We start from the raw sequence: 20,169 nt of genomic DNA on the forward strand, positions 1-20,169 counted from the left end.
GTGTAACTGTGTGTGAATGTGTGTGTATCACATTTAAATATTGTTTTAAACTTAAATTTTAAATATTGTTTAAACTTAAATTTTACAATTAAAAACAAATAGTTATGATGTTGTTTATTAAAGCAATTTGAAAACATAGATCGCAATCAATGATGTTTTAAAGTTTCAAAGCATATATTTTACACACAATAATGTATGCAGTATGTGACGTTACTAGGTATAAAGATTGATACTTTTAAATAGATCAAAGACTTGATAGTTTTGCACCATTAAAAAGATACCCCACGTATTGTTAAAAAGATATACCCAATCTTAAAAAAACGGAAAATAAAATGTTTTAAAAATGTTATTCTAAGCAAGTATGCGAAGTGTATTTTAAAAATGCAAGATAATGTAGCGGTGATTGTTTGACTCAACCAAGCACCAAAATGTTTATTTTTGTATTCAAAATCTTATCTGTATTTATTAGTGAATAAATGGCTACCAAAATAAAACATGAATTTTAAAAAAAAAATTTTAATAAAAGGCTTTTGATATAATCAAATTTCTTTATTTTGAGAGGTCTAGCTAATTTAGTTTTTATTATTTTTTTTTAGTAATTATTAAATTTGTTTTCGTTAAAAGTAAATAAAAGTCTAGTAGTTTTCAACATGTAAATACTGGCATATATATATATATATATATATATATATATATATATATATATATATATATATATATATATATATATATATATATATATATATATATATATATATATATATATATATATATATATATATATATATATATATTATATATATGAAACTTTTTTACCGATTGCAATTAGTCAACACTTTTCAAGCAGGTTACTCTAAATTAGTGCAATTTTATAGGATAGCATATGTAAATCATATATTACTAAACAAATGTTGTAAACAAATGTAAAAAACCTACCTAAATAATGTTATATGCAAATGCCAGTAAGTATAAAAATCAATATATAAGTTATGCTTGCAGGTCATTGATGGTACAGTTATTTATATATAAAAAAATATTTTTTCAAAAAAAAAAATTTAAGGTAAAAATATTATATTGTTATATCAATTTTTTATAGTATTTTTTATATTATTAAAATTTTATTACTGTTAAATAAGGAACCAAAAATAACCATGTCAAAAATTTTATATTTGCTTGACATTTTTAAAATTTTAGAAATATATTAAAATATTAATTTTAATACTTTTATATATTTTTATATAAATGATATTTAACATTTGAATATATATCATATATTTTTATATAAATTTTTATATTATAGCGCCTACCATATATAAATTCAGCAGAAACATTGCTGTATATAGGCATTTTTTTGCAAAAATACAAACAGCAATATCTGCCATATAAAAAAAAAGGTCCTTAATTTTTGAATTTTCGGCGGCACATAAATATGGTCGGCGCTGCCGAAAACAGTCTATAATAGCCCCTGATTATTATATATTTTTATATAAATAATATTTAATATATAAATATATTTTTATATAAATGATATTTAATTTATAAATTTATATTATATATATTTTTAGATAAATGATATTTAGTATATAAATACATATATATTTTTATATTATGTAATTTTTAAAATAAAAATAAATAAAAAATTTAAAAAGTAAAACACTTAAAATTTTGATGAAAATGAAATGATTTTATCTTAACTTGCCACCACATTTCAAAAGATATCTGTTTGTTGAAAATTACATCTATAATTAAAAATTGGACAAAACCGGTACTAAAATAGCAAAAAATATTTTATCCAAGTGGGATATAAGTTCCCGTTGCGGAGGCTGCTGCTTATCAGAAGGTTGGATTTTGGTTCTTGTTTTTAGTTTTAAAAAGTTTCAAAAGATAAAAACCACAACCAAAAATTTAATAAATATAAGTATTTTCAGCAGAAAGTTGAACCAGCGAATAAAAAACTTTTTGTTTAATCGAGCATTTAGTTATTTAACATTTAGTTACTTAATGTAATTTTATAATTTATATGTTGCATAATTATATACAATACATAAATTATAAAGTTATTCCTATGTATAATGATTTATTAATGATTAGTTTTTCAGAGGTGTATTATGTTAGACCAAAAAAAGAAAGTAAAATTAGAGAAAGAAATAGCAAATGCTGTTGATACTGCCACGTTAGTCAGAAGATTTATTAACTTTATTACTAATAGTTGTACAAGGTCAGAAGTAAAATATGCATTAGAGTTATTCAAAACGGAATTATCAACCATGTCTTATTATGATGACGTAAAGCAGGATATTTATGATCAAATGAAAAATTTAGGTATAGAACATAACAACCTTTTAGATGCTTAATGCTATACTTTATAATAAAAGAATAGTCGAGCTATGTCTAAAACAACTTTTGATTGCAATACTTCGGGTGATGAATATAATACTAATAAACGTAGCCATAGAAGTGGTGAAATATACATTACCAAGTATATTTTTGTATTAAGTTTTGTTTATTATATGATATAGAACAAGTCTTTACTTTTTGTATATTACAAAATTATTTATTAAACTTTACTGCAGCAATTCCCAACCTTTCCAATGCCGCAACTCTTTGGTATTATAATAAGCTCCTTAATCACTGCAGCTTTGCAGCTAACTATTATGTTTGTTTGACTTCTAAATATCTGATTTCTTTTATTTATATAATAAGGTTGATTTTATTTTTGCTTTCATTTATATTATAAATTTTTGATTTTATTCATAAAATTAATTTTATTTTATTTATATAATTAGGTTGCTCCTAAATCACTGCAGCTCTGCAGCTAACTATTATGTTTTTTGACTTCTAAATATCTGATTTTATTTATAAGCACCATATTTTTTGTTACAAATTATTTTATAACTGATTTACAATAAAATTTCAACAAAACAATTTTGTTTTAGTTAATATTTGCAATGCAATAAAGTTTTTACATTGTAAACATTTTATAAATAATTTTATATTAAATTACTTATTGTACAGTATGCAGCAAATAAAGTGTAACTAAATAAATACGCTCTCAAATTTTTATTAAAAAAATATTTATTAATTTCCTAAGTAAAACATTGTTAAAAAGTCAAAATTAAAAAATAAAATTTAATTTTTTGATATGTTCCCCTTTAGCTTAAATTCAACAAGTCCAAGCTTTTACAATTTTAGAACACACATTGTCTTCTATAAATCCCCAAATAAAGAAATCCATGGAATTGTATCAGGTGAATTTGACAGCCGTTGTTTAAACAAATTAGATAATGGAACATTTGCACTCTGCATCCATGATACTATATTGATAAATTTTGTTAAAGATTGGAGATAAATTGTTAGAAAAAAATTTTAAAGATCTTAAGTATTATTATTCACATCATATTGGTGATGATATTCTCGAAAAGAATAAGAAGCAACCGATTTTTTTAAAGCTTTAGAACATCATATGCTTCCAGGGGTTGATAACTATGATGCATTTTTTGAGGCACTTAGCATAATTGGAAGATTTGACAAAACATTTTCCTGGTAAGTTTAATAGTAATATTATATTTAAGTTTGTCATGTATTCATATGCTACTAGCAGTAGGCAACCTCTAATAAGGGTTATTAGTAAATAAATTACTAATAACAATTCCATTCTTATTTATTTTCTCTAATGAAATATAAATTTATTAATGTTTTTTTAGTTCTGCTTACTTTATTTTTCTTGGCTTAAACAAAACTCTTAGTTTTATTAAAGATACTGTTAACCATTTATTTTGCAACGTTTGAACATTAAATGCGCAAATCACAACAAAGTTGTTATGTTAAAATACGACTTGAATTATATGCATAGATCATCCAAGTCTTATTTTAAAGTTGCGGAAAATTGTGTAGGTAAAATATTCAGAATATATTTTCCCTTTTCATCCTCTTAATTTTACTTTTAACTGATTAGTTTTTAATTTTTTTAAGTGTTCTTAATTTTTCGATGAGTGAAGCTTAAAAATTAAATATTCACAAAAATTATACCTTAACTTGTATGTTAATATAAGTTATTAATATATAACTTGTAAACTTGTTTGAAAAGAAATTCTTTTGTTTAGGAATGCAATTGCTTTTACTCAACATTTTTGAAGTAATTATTACGCTCTACGTGAATACAAGTTTGAGCAAAGTTGATAAATGTATTCACATAAAGGTGACCAATTAGTTTAAAAGCGCTTAGTAAAATCAGTTGCTTTTTTTTTATTCACCCAGCATAATGAGCTGAAAAGATTATAAAACATATGTTAAAACCATATAAAACAGTTGTAAAAATTATATTTAAGATGGTCATCATATATCTGCATGTGTTTCTATAGCAAATAGAATTTTAGGTAGAATATGCGTTTTCTATTTGGAATCCATTTTTTTAAAAAGTTATTGATCTAATTGAAGGAGTACAACATTGGGCAACAAAGACTAATTCCAGGATATTCAGAGCTTCTTTATCTGGAAAGATTAAATAGACTTAATATAACAACCTTATCTATGAAAAGAGAAAGAAGCTATTTAATTAACTTTTTTTAATGTCTTAATAATTCTTATCAGCTAAATACCTAACTTTCCTAAGGAACTTTTGTCAACCAGCAGGACCAGCTGGAAGTGTTTGTGACTATATCCACAATGATAGATATATTTCTGAGATCTGTAGACACTCGAGTTAAAAGAATTTTTTTTCTAATCGTGTTATTCCAATTTGGAACAATTTGCCGTTTGATATCGAACTTAACAAGTCAGTGTTAAACTTTAAAAAAAGTCTTGATGAACTTTATTACGTGAATTAAAATTTCAAATGTTAGTTTTTAAACATGCTGCTAAAGTGGATTTCCACTCAGTGAGCATTTGCTAACCGCAGCAATTAAATAAATAAATAGATATTCAAATAATATTTGAAATTTAAGGAACTTAAACAACTTTAAAAAAAAGTTCTTTACAAAATCTTTGGCTTTTTTACTAACAAGTTTTTAATAGCTTGCTACTTGAAAACAACGTACACGGATTTTCGTAAACTAAAATTTTGAAGACCAGATATTTTTCCAGATTTTGCAAATCGCTATCGCTTTTATTTTAATTTAACCCTTTATATATATATATATATATATATATATATATATATATATATATATATATATATATATATATATATGTATATATATATATATATATATATACACACACACACATACATACAAGATTCAAATTAAGTGCAGGGCTCGAATTTACGCAAAAAATTTAATCTCGAAAAAACATTTTTTTTTTAACCGACCTTTACCTTCCCCACCTCCCTCGACAAAATCCATTGAGTCACTATAAGGTAATGGGAGGGGAGGGTTGCATTAGTATAAAATTGTACATATAAATTTGTTGATCTGTTATACATTAGTTTGTGATTTGAACACATTAGATAATATGTTTAAAAAATAACAATCTTTCAAGTTTAAACACTATCTTATAATTTTCTTGCAAATATCAAAATATTTTAACCACTTTAAGTAGGTTAAGGTTCCCACCAGTCCTGGAAAGTCCTGGATTTTTTTGATTATTCTGTAAAATCCTAGAATAGTTCTGGAAAATGGGATAATATTTCATATTTTGTTGTTTGTTTTTAAAGAAAAACAAAACAACAACAAAAAAACTACAATAGTAAATTATAGTAATATAATTGCTCTAATCTATAATTTTAATAGAAAATTTGATTCTTAAATTGTTTTAGAAATTTGTACTTTAAAGATTGGTAAAAAAACTTACACATCTATTATAAGGCATTTTTAAATTGTTTAAAAATATTATTTGAAAGATATCATCATAGTGGTTTCCATAAATCATAAATATATAGACTGTTGATATATTTTCAATTAGTGTTTAATTATTGCATTTGCTGTATTGTTTTGAATAATTTTTAAAAGTTTGAAATATTAGAGATTCTAAATTCTTTTTGGCTCCTACAATGTTTGACATTTTTTTTTTGTTTTGTTTTCAGATTAAATAATTAGAAAATGCCTAAAAATAAATGTGTTTTTTAAGTAAAATGGTTTTTTGAGGAACAATATTAAAATTGGTTACGTAAAAAAATAGAAATTGTTGTGATTTCCAAAAGATATTAATATTGTTAAAATAGGAGAAGCTGTGAACTACCCTATTTAATACACCTTATTATGCTGTTTCATTTGATAAACCCATGAACCAAGTTTTTTAGAAGGGTCAAATAGACTTTTTAGTTAGATTTTGGGATGACAATATGAGTATGGTTAAAACTCCATATTTTAAATCAGAATTCAATGGGCGCTCAACAGAACATGATGTTATGCAAACATTCCTAAACTGTACTTCTGATATAGATCAAAGATTATGAATGTGAACTTATTTCTCACAAACTTCCGACTGTTAAGGTCATACAGCACTATTCTTTTTTTAAATTAAAACCAAGACTACCAATTCATACACAATAGTGTCTAGAGTTTTGGTAAATGTTAACAAAACTTTGTTAAAATTCTTAAAATGCAGAGTGTAGATTTGAAAGTAGAAGCAAAGACTTCAACAGTATCAGTTGTTAAGTTGAAAAGTTTTGCTTTGGTTGACATGTGATTGTCTTAATTTAAGTAGTTGCGCATACTTGAGCAAGTCAAAAATGCTAATACTTTAGTATGAATTTTTAATGGAATCAAAGAAATTTAAATAAATCAAAAAAATATGGTTGTTGGTTCTTAAGATATGGAAAGTACCTTTATATTAACCAAAGCATTAGAGAGACAGAAGTTTTATGATTTGTTTTTCGACTAGCAAATGCAGTTTAGAAGCATCAGTTAGTATCTCTTCTGATATATATATATATATATATATATATATATATATATATATATATATATATATATATATATATATATATATATATATATATAATTGATTCCATTAATGGCACTCAGAGCAATGTCGATGATGATCAGTTGTCAGATTTCTGTGAATTAGAGTGTATATTTCATTGAAATATAAAAATAGATTTTATATTGTATATTTACTTGAAAATGCTATACAAATTATGCTAAAATTGACTTTAGAGGATTTTCTATTCCATTCTCAAAGTGTAGAAATCTTAAATTAGTTACAGAAGCAGCAGCTGTATTTGGTAAAATAAGTAGAGACAGATACATTAGAGTTAAACTTTTATCTAGAAAGTATATTCCACATTTTGCTTCAAGAAATAATTGTAACATGTAGGAATAATTAGCCAGAAAAATCTATCATTTTTAAATTATAGATTGCTTGCCCAAACCAAACCCTCAGTTGATGTAGCGGCACTACCTTATAACAGCCGGTTATAAAGTAGTTGATGTAGCAGCCCTCCTTTGTAGCAGCAGACTATAAGATAGTTGATGTAGCAGTACTCCCTTATTGCAACAGGCTATAAGATAGTTAGTGTAGCAACACCCCTCACATGTTTTACCTATTTGTCAGTTGATGGAGCAACTCTCCTCACATGTTTTTAAAATATTAAAAAAATATATATATAAAAAAATAAAAAAACACCATTAAACAAATAAACTTTCTAGTCATAATTATTGCGTTTATTTTTAAAAATGACTAAACTTAATGTACTTCCCCATTAAAATGACATTAAAATATTGCTTAATTGTTGATGTTGCTTTAACGTTCAAAAAAGCGTTGAAAGACTTTTTTTACCATTAAAGTCTCTTTCGACTTATTTATATGTATTATATTGTTATATATATTATTATATAAACTATTATATATATTGTTATATTATATTATTATATATAATAGCTCATTTTCTATATTTATTATAAAAGTTTTTTTTTGTTAGGAGAAATTATTTTAATATATCATTTAGAAACTTCAAATTCACCAGAAAGTTCTACAGACGGTTCTGCTAAGAAAGGTAAGTATAACGCTTTATTTAACATTAACAATCAGAATTAAGTTTGTTTGCTCAAAAAGTTCAATAAAAATGGTGACATTTAATTTCAATGATTATTATTAGTATGACTTTTATTACATTGTGGAAGAATACTTTACATCAAGTTAAGCTTCTTGTTTGGTTGCTTTTTTTAATATTGCTTATGTAAGTGATCATTGGTTACTAATGGTTATTATCTTTAATTGCTTTCAACTTTTACACAATCTTCACTTAATAAATTACTGTTTGATTAACACAACTTTGTTTTATTAATTTATCAAGTGAAACCTTATTTTGATTTCTCTCATAAACATTTATCAACATTTCATAATTTTAAATTTTTTATAAGCATAATATAAAACAAAAGTTTAAAGTTGTTTGAATTTTGTTTGTGACTCAAAACTGAAAATTTGGACCAATACATCACTGCATCCTTGGTAGTATCTTGCTCAATTTGTTTATCCATGCAGAGGCCATTTTTTGAGTTTCTTGAGATTGTGTTTTGAGAAATAGCTTTTAGAGAGGGTTGTGTTAACAAGCATTATTTTAATTATTTTATTTATATTTTCTTTTCTTTTCTGATCTTATATTTTTTTTTCTCAAAATAAGAAGAACGTAATAAATCAAAATTTTTAAAATGGCTTTTTTTTACATATTACTCAATTGAAACTTACTTTATAACAAAAAGTTAAATGCTTTAAATGTTTATAAAAAATATCAAGCTATTCAGTTTTTAAACATACTAATGTTTAAAAACTGAATAGCTTTTAAAAAATTTCCTGCATAATGATCTTTGTTAAAAAGACCATTATGCAGGACCTTTAAGTTAAAAAAAGATTTCACAAATCTAGAAATTAAATACATTTGTGTTGAATAAAATATAAAATATGAGTAATAAAAATAATTTAAACTCAGTAAATTTTTTTCAAAAATAATAAAGACTTTTAATCAGGAGGAGCTGTTAGTAAAATTGTATGAATAGCATAACATTCAGAAAAACACTCAATAGAGGTACTTATCAAATGTCATAAACAAATAATTAACTGTATCCCTTGTGTTTTCTGCCAAGATAGTTGGACTTTCATGGCGTGCAATTTTGCTTTCTTTGTTTTTGGCTTCAATAGCAGTCTCAGACAAAGAACCTTTTCTTTTCTTGGTTTTTAATTTTAAAAATGTATCATTTATTTGATGAAAACCCGGGTTTTTTTACCCCCTAAAAATCCCCCTCTTAAAAAGGCAAATTTAAAAAAAATTCGAAATTAACATTTTTTTATTAACTAATACTAACTTTTTTCAGTTAAAAAAATTTTAAAATATCAAAATTGAAATTTTTATTTAGAAAAGTAAGTAAAATCCTATTTCCACTTCGCGACGCAGAGTTTGTGGGTTGAACCAAATTATAGTTCTACTTTGCTTTATTGCAATTTTTGGTTCAAGTTTTAGCTCAAAATTTTTTAATTTACTTTTTTTAAGAGCATTTCATGCATACATTTAGAAAAGTGAAATATTTTCATTGGAAGAGTTTTGATTTAGTCCATTGGTTATTAAAATAGGAGTTTGTTTTTTTATTTTGAGGGGGTGGGGGCGGTGCTTTGAATTTTTATATTAATATACAATTATTCGTCATTATTTTTATAGTAATTTTTTGATTTTGTCAAATGCCCTGATTTTTTTGCATTATTGTTAATTCATCATCGCAATTCAAGCCTAATTAAATTTAACTGTTTTAGCTAGGGAATTTAAAATATGTAAGTCTACAAATTCACAAACTTCTGCTCCATTGTAGCTTCCAATCATTACATTAAAGCGTTTGTGTGTGGTTTTTTTCTTCCATGTCTCCTTTTATAATAGAGTTTTTCCATGTTTAATTAGACAAGTAGTGTTGTCTGTAATTGCAATGTAGATTTTTCTAAATTCTATTGTTTTTATCTAACATTTCGGCTGTAATTGAGGGGTAAAAATCATTAATATCAAGTTGTATAAATGTGCATGTTTTATTACTAATTTTAGAAAACCAATTTATAACACTATTTGACTAATAAATACTTGATTTGATTAGCTACTATAACGGACTGCACAGTTTTTTCTCCTATATTTCTCTGTGATTTTCCTTCCTTCCATAGCCTAACAATAACTGATCAAATTTCCACTGCAACTCTCATTTTTAATCAATAATCTAACAAAAATAAAAAATAAATATATAAAACAAAAGTAATGCATAAATTTAACTAAATCTAATTTATATAGAAAAACATTGCTTAATAACTGATTTAATCACATATTGAGGTGAAAGTGCATGCTGGATGAAAACTTTTTTGGCACAAAAACATGCATTTGTTATTTCAAAATTCTGTATTTTATTTGTTATTCATAACTTTAAAAAATCTTTTTTCAATTTATCTTGAATATTTAATTGGTATAATTTAGTTAAAATTATGCTTATCTTTGCTGAATAAAAAGTTATCACACTTGAAAAATGTACAAAATAGGTGGATAAAAACTTTTTTGACACAGTGTAGCTAGAAGTCTTCTTCAAAGCAGAAAACTGATTACTGATCACATTTAAAATCAACAGAATATCATTCATGACAAAATATCAGCTAAGCACTATGTCTTTTATTATCTACTTATTATTCATGCTTTATCATCTAGTCAGAAAGTTATTATAAAGAAATATAAAGACATGAATATAGAAATACTAACATTCTTTTTCAACATGAGGTATCTTGGATTAACTTTGACTGTTCACAAGGATATTTTAGTTTTTTTTTTAATTTGACATTGTATTTCTTGTGCATAGTTCCTTTATAACAAGTAAAATAGTAATTAAAAAACTAATTGGTAATTGTAAATTAAATAGTTGTTATATATTTATCAACTTAAATGTAATAAAATGCGTACTTTCCTAACAATATATGGTTTAGTATTACCAAATTTCCAATTTTTCAGATATATGATAAGTTTATAAAAATTTAGGACAATTTTTAATTTTATTTTCTTAATTTTTTTTTGTTTGGTAAAAAAATTTAAATTATTTGTTGAAATATTTATTTTTATATCTATTACATATATTTCTAATTAAAAAATATATATGAATAATCTCTATAGACTTTTTCTTGACTAAATATTTAAAGTATTAACATTAAAAGTTATTGAATAACATAATTAAAAAATTATTTAATGATAATAAAGCTTTCCATTATTTTAAACTGGAAAAAATCCAAATACCATTTTTAGTAAGTTAAAAAAAAGTTTAAATTTTGTGTTATATTATTTTAACAACAAAGTAAATAATTGTTTTTTTCAACGTTAAAAAAAACAAAAAAAAAATCTTAAAATTTACACTACGAGTGAGATTCATTTCATTTTTACCCATGAAGTAATGGCTAATTAGTATTCGAAGAGAAAAAAAAAATCAGACTCCATGTTTTCTTATATGGTCAAGTCTTTTCCTAACACCCAAAATATGGTTTTCACTCAGTCATAAATTTTATTTTTTTTATTTTCCCCAAAATTCTTCTATTGTCCTTGATTTAGGGACGTTTGCAGGATTGATCAATTTTGATACAAAATTGACTTTTTCTCATTTAGGTTAATTAGCATGCTTTTTGCATAATGAGCAGATGCCATATCTAGCTGGAATATGTACTCTCCTGTACTATAAAGTTTATTTATAAAAGGTACCAAATACTTTTTAATTATGGTTTCCAGATACACTGTTTTGATACACCTTTTGGTGAAATACAAAGCCAAACCATTAATTTTTTTTTTAGCATTTGGCTTTAAAACTAAACTTTGCATGCGGGGAGATAGATTAGTATCACTTGAATAACAACCAGAGTTGCCAGGCTGCAACATATAAGCATAAGTAAAGAACGATTCATTCACAAAAACAAAATGGATATTTTTATATTCTTCTAACATTTGTTGACAATTTTGTCTCACTTGCTTCTTTTGATTTTCAGTTAGAAATGGGCTTTTACTTTTTTCACGATATTTGATGTTAGTTTTATTTAAAATCATTGACAAGTAACTTTGATGAAAATTTAGCTTTCAATGCAAACAGCCAGAGCGATGATTAAATATTTTTTAATATATCAAATGTTGGCTATTGTAAAAAATTTTATAAAAAACAGTCATTTTAAATCCTTTTGAAAAGATTTTCTTTTCTCATTTTTTTCAATTTTATGCTTTAAGAGTGAGCTGAGTTTTACTTCTATCTATGAAGAAACGATTCATTTCTCCCCAAACTGTGCAATTGGATTAAAATATTGCACAAGTGAGAATAAGACAGCTAACATAGACACCAAGAACCAGTAAAAACATGGATAATCTAAACACAAGTTTGCTTGTAATTACTTGGTTAAATTTTGACATTTTTTTTCTTGGCACATTCTACCTATAGTAAGTGACCAGAGTTGATAAATGACCGGGGCCACAGCCGGGTTTGATAAAATATAGCCGGGTCAGGTTTGTGACTGAAGTTGCATAAACATTTATACATCCTTAAGTATTTTTTTAATTCAAAATTTATGTTATAGATCAACATGATCGTCATCATCGTCATCAGGCTTTAGCTTTCCTCTTTTATGCTGTTTCTCTAATCATGGTCATTGCTCAAATAAGCTATCATTTCTATTACGATCAACTAAAACTAATTCTTGCTTGACTTTTTTATCAACAAGTTGCATCCTTTTACTGTATCTGTCCCTTCATGCTTTAAAAACTTTTATTAATCAATTTCCTTGCACATTCTAAAGCCTTTATAACTCTTACCCATCTTCATGCTTTCCTTTTTTATATAACTTGCAACTTTTTCAGCCTTTAGTTAACCGTTTCCTAGCTTTTTAACCTATCCTCTATTTTAAAGTAACTAGTAACTTAATTGCAACCTTGCTTGAAAATGCTTGCAACCTTGTTGGAAGTAAATTAGAGTTTAAAAATGTATAAATATTTAATAAATAATAAATGTTAGTAAAAAATTATAATATTTAAAGAATTATAAATTTTTTTCTAGCTCCGCCTATCAACCCTTGCTTTTTCTAATTCTTTTTTTAATTTTTAATTGAGCCTTTTATCTAACTGCATTTAATTGTTCAAAAGTCTTTAGCTATATATAAAAGGTATTTAACTATAAAAAAAGTCTTTGGCTATATGAAAAAAGCTAAAAATTGAATGTATTTGTTGTCTTATTATATGCAATTAAATGGTATAGTGGTATAGCTTTGCAAACATGGAAATTAAAATAACAAATTAAAGAAACAACAGAAATAATAATTTTGATTTCAACTGAAAAGTACCTTGCCTAACATTTCACGACACAGCGACCTAGCATTAAATAGTTTTTTAATTCTTAGCACCATACTTTTTGCTTTTGTCTCACTCAATTACATTATTTTTTAACTGTTAGTTAATAATTAACTTTATTTTTCTAAAATAACTTATAAAATTGTTATAGTAAAAGTTCTTACAATAGGTATAACTAATAGTTTTTGTTTATATAGATATGATAACTATAATTAACTTTTATAAGTTTATTAGAAGTATTATATTCAATTTTACACAACTATTGTTTAGATTCTTTAAATTTATCAGAAATCACTTGCAGATGTAATGTGCAAGTGATTTCTGATAAATTTAAAGAATCTAAACAATAGTTGTGTAAAATCCATGTCACCTGTTTCATTTTATTTATCTTTTATGTGTAAGATTGTTAGTGACCCCAAAAATGTAGATAAAAATTCTTTTTTAACAATTACAGATTTGTATGCGATTATTTTTTTGTACTTTTTGCAAAAACACATCAGAAGCAATCAATTGATTTATCAGATGATGGAAAACGATTCCACTAAAAAATATGTTTTAAATATTTGTTAAATTGCATATCAATTGTTTGTTAAAAATAAAGTAGTTTTTTCCAAAGAAGACATTCAAACTTTTATCATTGAATTTGATGGAAATAAAGACAAATTTTTTGGGTATTTAGAAAAGATTGAAACAAATCTAGGTTATTACTATCAATTTGCACATCTAACAATAATGGAGTTTTGTGCATCTGTATATGCATATAATTGTTTAAGTAGTGAAAAGATTATGGCTGATAAAAGGTTGGAGAGTTGTTTTTCAATGAGTTGTGGATTAACCATTAAAAATCAAAATAGTTTGTTAAAATTTCTTGTTAATCTGATACCTTCAAAACAATCTTCTAAAGATTTATTTTTGTTTTCTATTTTAGGTAAGTCCTTTATGCTTTGTTGCACTATTATAAGTCATTTTAGATAAAGAAAGAGTTGTTTGACACCAGTATGTATCTGTATCTGCATATACTGTTTCTTTAAATGTTTTTTTTAAAGTATGGAGTATAATATGATGGGTGAATAAAATGCATTTATATTTCATGAATAAAATATTGGTTTTAATTAAAACATACAATAATTTTAAATAAAGTTAATTTAAATCAATTGTCTCGAAAGACAAATTTAAGGCATTCTTTTAACTATTATGTCTTTAAAAGTCATTAAAATTTAAACATCAAAAAAAATACGGTATGGATGTATGTTCTAAGCTAATGTCCCAGTTGCTTGTTTTATAGAATTATTTCTTCTGTAACTTTTTTCTGCTGTTATTGCCCCTCACTGAATGTTCATTTCTGGTAGTTATGCTGAATGCACCTTCTGTAAACTTGATGAAGCTAATGATCTTGTTATCTTACCTGGTTATGGTATATGGTTACCTATGTTATGTTACCTGGAAAACCTGGAAAATTAGTTAATTTTGGGTGAGGTCATTGAAAACCTAAAATTTTCAAGGATTTTTTTTTAATCAGATAGTCAGGAATTCTAATATGGAAATTACCCATTTTATAATTAATCTATTAAGTACGTTTAGTGATTAAAATCTACCCCACAGTGATATGAAGAAAGGCGTGAGATCACACACCATTAAATTATCACACATTTAATATATCATTTATAAATTTTGACCACTGCTTTTCAATTTTTTTTTAATTGCAATAAAAATGTGCTGGATAACTAAGCAAAAACTTTCGACAAAATAACAGCAAATTAAACTAAAAATAAAGAAAAGAACACTTAACAAAAGGGAAAACAAAATAAAAAAAGTAAACATAAGAAACTGAAAATCTTAATTACATTTGAACTCTTAAATTACATGCGGAATAAACAACTTTGAAACTTTGATATTTTCAAATGTATTTATATTATGCGAAATGATTTTGAATTAACAAAATTCTTTGTTTATTACTAACGATAATTTTTAATAAAACATTTTAATATAATATCTATGATTCTTGTTTTATTATTACAATAATAATAAATGTTTCTTTTTTTATTCATAAAAAAGATAACTATTTCTATATATATATATATATATATATATATATATATATATATATATATATATATATATATATATATATATATATATATATATATATATATATATATATATATATATACAGTATTGGACAAAACATTTGCAACCAACATCAAACAATTCAAAAACAAAAGTGTTCCTAATTTTACATGTCTTAAAAACAAAACGAACTATACTACCACAGCAAACAGTTCAGGAGTCTGGAGTCATTGCATGCCATGACATGAGCAATCAGCTGACAGGTAACAGCACACAGGCAGAATTTCGTTGACAAGTGCCATTTTGCAGCGGACAAAACAAGTGCAACTTTTTTGGTTTGTTTCATTTTCTTAAGTCTGGTCCGTGTCAACGTCACAGAAGTTTTTTGATAGTTAAAGGAAGTATCTAGAAGTTTCCAGAAGCATGCAGAAGCTTCCAGAAGTTTACAGAGGAAGCATCTGGAAGCATCTAGTAGCATCCAGAAGTATCCAGAAACATTCAGACGCATCCAGAAGCGTCTAGATGCATCGAAAAGAAGTGTCTAGAATCTTCTAGAACAGCTTCACACAGGTTCATTTTACTATATAAGAGACATATAAATCGACATGTAATTCAGTCAGTATATGGAAGTCAATCAGTCAGTATTATCAAGACAGTTTATCGAAGTGAGTTTTATCAAAGTGTTTTATCGAAGAACATCAATACAAGAAGTGAAATACAACAAGTGTTTCATTACATCAATACAGTCCACATCCAACCAAGACATTGTGTTCCACAGAACGTTATTGTATCATCACAAGGTAAATGTAACACGGTAAGCCTTGAGAAGCGTGATTATTTATTTTTATTATTTTTATGACTTCAAGTGCAAAAATGGCTCCTGACAGTCTTGGATTGGAACTAAGAAAGAAAATTATTGGCGATTACAAAAGTGGAATGTCACAAAAAAGTATTTGTGATAAATATCGCGTGAAAAAATGGACCGTATCAAGACTATGTTCCGAATATCGTTCTACAGGGAAGTTGGCAGCAGATAACAAAGATGGAAGATCGCGTTCCACCACTTCTAGAGAGGATTCTATGATCGTCAGATCCGTCAAGAAGGATTTCTGGATATCATCAATCAAGATACAAAAGCTATTAGAGCTGCTTGTATCGGACCGAACAATCAGACGGCGTGCTGTTAAAGCCAGATTGTTTTCTCGACGCCCTGCAAAGAAACTGCTGATTTCACTCAAAAACCAGAAGAAAAGACTCCTGTTTGCTACATCTCATATTGACTGGAATGTGCAGAAATGGAGAACTGTCCTGTTCAGTGATGAATCGAAGTTCAACATCATTGGGAGCAATGGCATTTGCAGTGTACGTCGACCGGCCAGAAAACGCCTCGATTTACGTTACTGCCATAAGACCGTCAAGCATGGTGGAGGCAATGTTATGGTCTGGGGGTGTTTTTCTGCTAATGGTCTAGGTCCAATACATCGAAACGATGGAATAATGGACCGTTTCATGTATAAAAATATCCTGAAAGATGTTATGTTACCTCATACTGAATGGAATATGCCAATAAAATGGGTTTTTCAGCAAGACAACGATCCGAAACACACTGCAAAAGTGGTCAAGCAGTGGTTTCAAGTCAACCACCTATTGGTGATGAATTGGCCGCCTCAATCTCTGGATCTCAACCCTATCGAGAACCTGTGGGAGATCGTCAACTGCAGAATTAATCGTGAAGGTGTTCATAATAAGGATCAACTGTTTGAACAAATCCAAAAGGCCTGGGCAGCGATTCCACAAAGTTTCGTTGATCACCTGATCGAATCTATGCCTCGAAGATGCAAGGCTGTGATTGACAACAAAGAATTCGCCACAAAATATTGATAGAAGGAAATCAACTTTTTTAAATACTTTTGATTAATTTATTAATTTTCGTGCACAAATAATGAACTTTGTGATGAATAAAACTTGAAGAACTTTGTCTCTAAACAGTTACATAGTTATTTCTCTAAATTGAAAAAATGCAGCACTTTTATATAAAGAAACTAAATTAACATTATTTGGTTGCACTCGTTTTGTCCGATACTGTGTATATATATATATATATATATATTTATATATATTTATATATATATATATATATATATATATATATATATATATATATATATATATATATATATATATATATATATATATTTATATATATATATCAGGGTGTTAGCTAGCCCAATGGTGTCGCGTATAACGTGGAATTCCCAATAGGGTTAAATTTCCCAAAAGTCAATGATCTTTTTTTTTTTAGAGTGTTATTTTGATTTTTTTAGGACCTTTTCTAGAAAATTCCCAACATTTTCTCAACAACAAAAATAAAATTTCCCAATACGGCAAAAACGCGGTATAAAATTTATTTCTAGCTAACGCCCTGTATATATATATTTATATTATATTTATAGCTGGTTTGCAAGAAATCAAGGTTCACCTGGGAAATGATATAGGATTCTTATTAAGCTTTATAATAATAAACGACAAATAGCGTCCAAAAAAACACTTATTGCCAATTAGTATCGCCCAAAGTTATTGGGCCTTACTAATTGGTGTAGACATTACAAACTTTTTACCTATCAATGGACAATTACTTATTTATCTCACACATCACAAAATTTCATGAGCGAATTGCGATTTAATTTTGTTTAAATAAAAATGTAAAAACACGAACTTTGTTTAGTTCAAGTTTCTGAATAATGTAAAAAAGTTGCGCGAATTTATTATCTTTTTAAATCATATGCTGGATCATCAGGAAGAGTTCTCTTCATCAAGAAGAGGACTCTTCCTGATGATCCAGCAATGGTGAAACTTCAAGTTGAAGAAAAAAGTTAGATAAGTGTTTTTTACTAATTTATTATTGCTCTGTTCTTTAAAAACATTGAGCTCTATTTGTAAAATACACTAACATAATTTACATATATATATATATATATACATATATATATATATATATATATATATATATATATATATATATATATATATATATATATATACATATATATATATATATATATATATATATATATATATATATATATATATATATATATATATATATATATATATATATATATAAATATATATATATATATATATATATATATGTATATATATATATATGTATATATATATATATATATATATATATATATATATATATATATATATATATATATATATATATATATATATATATATATTGTTCTCAAAACCCTTTTTTTGTAATAATATTATTTAATACAAAGACAATTTTTAATACAATAATAACATTTGAACACTCAAAGAGAACTCTTTGAGTTTTGTATAATTTATTCACATAACTTATTTTAAAAAAGCTTTAAGGAGATTTTCGAAGTTCTAAATTTGAAATTACAAATTCGATTTATAAAAACATTTATTTCACTCCAAATCTGTGTTTAATTAACATACGTCTTGGTGTCTTATGAGATTATGTGGTTGAATATAGTTCAACTTTTAAGTTTATTTGCAATAATAATGTAATTACGTGTTTTTTAAAAGTAGTTAGGTATTTTTTAATTTGTATAAATGATTAATTTGTTTTATATTATTTTTAGTATGTTACGTTTATGATAAAATGAAATTATTTTGTTTTAAAAATGTAGAAATGTAAAATCTTCAAATTAATACAAAAAAGAATATTTTTTATAATTTTTAATAAACAGTTATGCTACTAATTTAATATTAAAAATATATATATATATATAAATTATATTGCATTTAATATTAATAATAATAATAATAATATAATTATATGTTTTAATATCTTGATTATTTCATTGCATATATTATGTTTTATAATTTCGATTATTATTTAAATTATCTGTTTGTTTTAATATTATATTATTTTTTATAATATTTGTTTTTTCTTTAGATCGTCTACTTAAATTATCTCGTCAAAGTGGAAATGAAAACGATTTTCTGCTTGAACTTGAAACTTACTACGTTAATTTATTCATTGAATGTTTTTATGAAAGTCAATCATCATTTACTGACGAAATAAAATTAGTTGCCGATGAACGAGAGTGGTGGATTTCGATTGACGATGGAAAAACTACTTGCGAAACTTCTTGTGAAAATTATTTCGTAAATCATTACATTAAATCTGGAAAAAAGTTGTCACAATTAAATGTTGTTAAAAAATTTTAAGTGATGAAGAAAAAATCTTATAATTCAATGTTCAACAAATGTTTGCCATTCGTTGTCCAATTAAGTTTGAAGTATTGAAACCGAAAGATAAAATTGAAGAGTTGAGGATATACATCTCAGATGGTTTAATGACGAAAAAAGATTTTGAAGAAAATTTTCTTCCGTGGATTAATCTTTGTGAAGAATTAAATCTTTTACTTCATGACGACATCGATTTCATTGAACTTTACGTAATTTTGTAGATGATAATATATGTAATTTTGTAGTTATTTAATTTTTTAATGAAAAATTAAATTGTTAAAATGTCGATTTTTTTAGATGTTCAAGTTTCCGCCATTTGTTTCTTTAAAAGATTTTTGTTGTTAACGGAATAAAGAAATTCGAATTTTTTTTAGAATTTTTCTTTGAAGATATTTTGTTCGAAAGTTGAATTTTTAATTAAATAACGTTGTTTACCTAAATATGTAAACTTAAATATTATATGTAGTAATAACGATCAATAGCGTCATAAATATTATTTTTTGTATTAGATAAATATGTCTAATTAGTAAGCAAATAGAAACCTATGTACTTTTTTAATTGTTTGTATATTGTAATACATTAAAATCGGTAGCAGTGCTAGTTTA

General features: G+C 25.3%; 1 protein-coding gene across 7 annotated transcripts; it reads left to right on the forward strand.

Moving 5' to 3' along the window:
- The first annotated feature begins 1,767 nt into the window (after positions 1 to 1,767).
- LOC136076796 (uncharacterized) lies at positions 1,768 to 20,158 on the forward strand. 7 transcript variants are annotated; one of them, XR_010636585.1, is made up of 4 exons: positions 1,814 to 3,543; positions 7,889 to 7,936; positions 11,546 to 11,634; positions 19,269 to 20,158. XR_010636585.1 is itself a non-coding variant. In XM_065790248.1 (3 exons), the coding sequence occupies exons 1-3, from the start codon at positions 2,347 to 2,349 to the stop codon at positions 19,541 to 19,543; spliced, it is 456 nt and encodes a 151-aa protein (XP_065646320.1). In that variant the 5' UTR covers positions 1,837 to 2,346; the 3' UTR covers positions 19,544 to 20,158. The 7 variants fall into 7 exon arrangements, 2 of the variants coding, with proteins under 2 accessions (XP_065646320.1, XP_065646319.1); XR_010636588.1 differs by having other exon boundaries at positions 1,847 to 2,479; XR_010636584.1 differs by lacking the exon at positions 11,546 to 11,634 and having other exon boundaries at positions 1,815 to 3,543.
- The last annotated feature ends 11 nt before the right edge of the window (positions 20,159 to 20,169 follow it).

The sequence above is a fragment of the Hydra vulgaris genome, chromosome 02 (assembly GCF_038396675.1).
Source record: "Hydra vulgaris chromosome 02, alternate assembly HydraT2T_AEP".
NCBI classification, from domain to species: Eukaryota; Metazoa; Cnidaria; class Hydrozoa; order Anthoathecata; family Hydridae; genus Hydra; species Hydra vulgaris.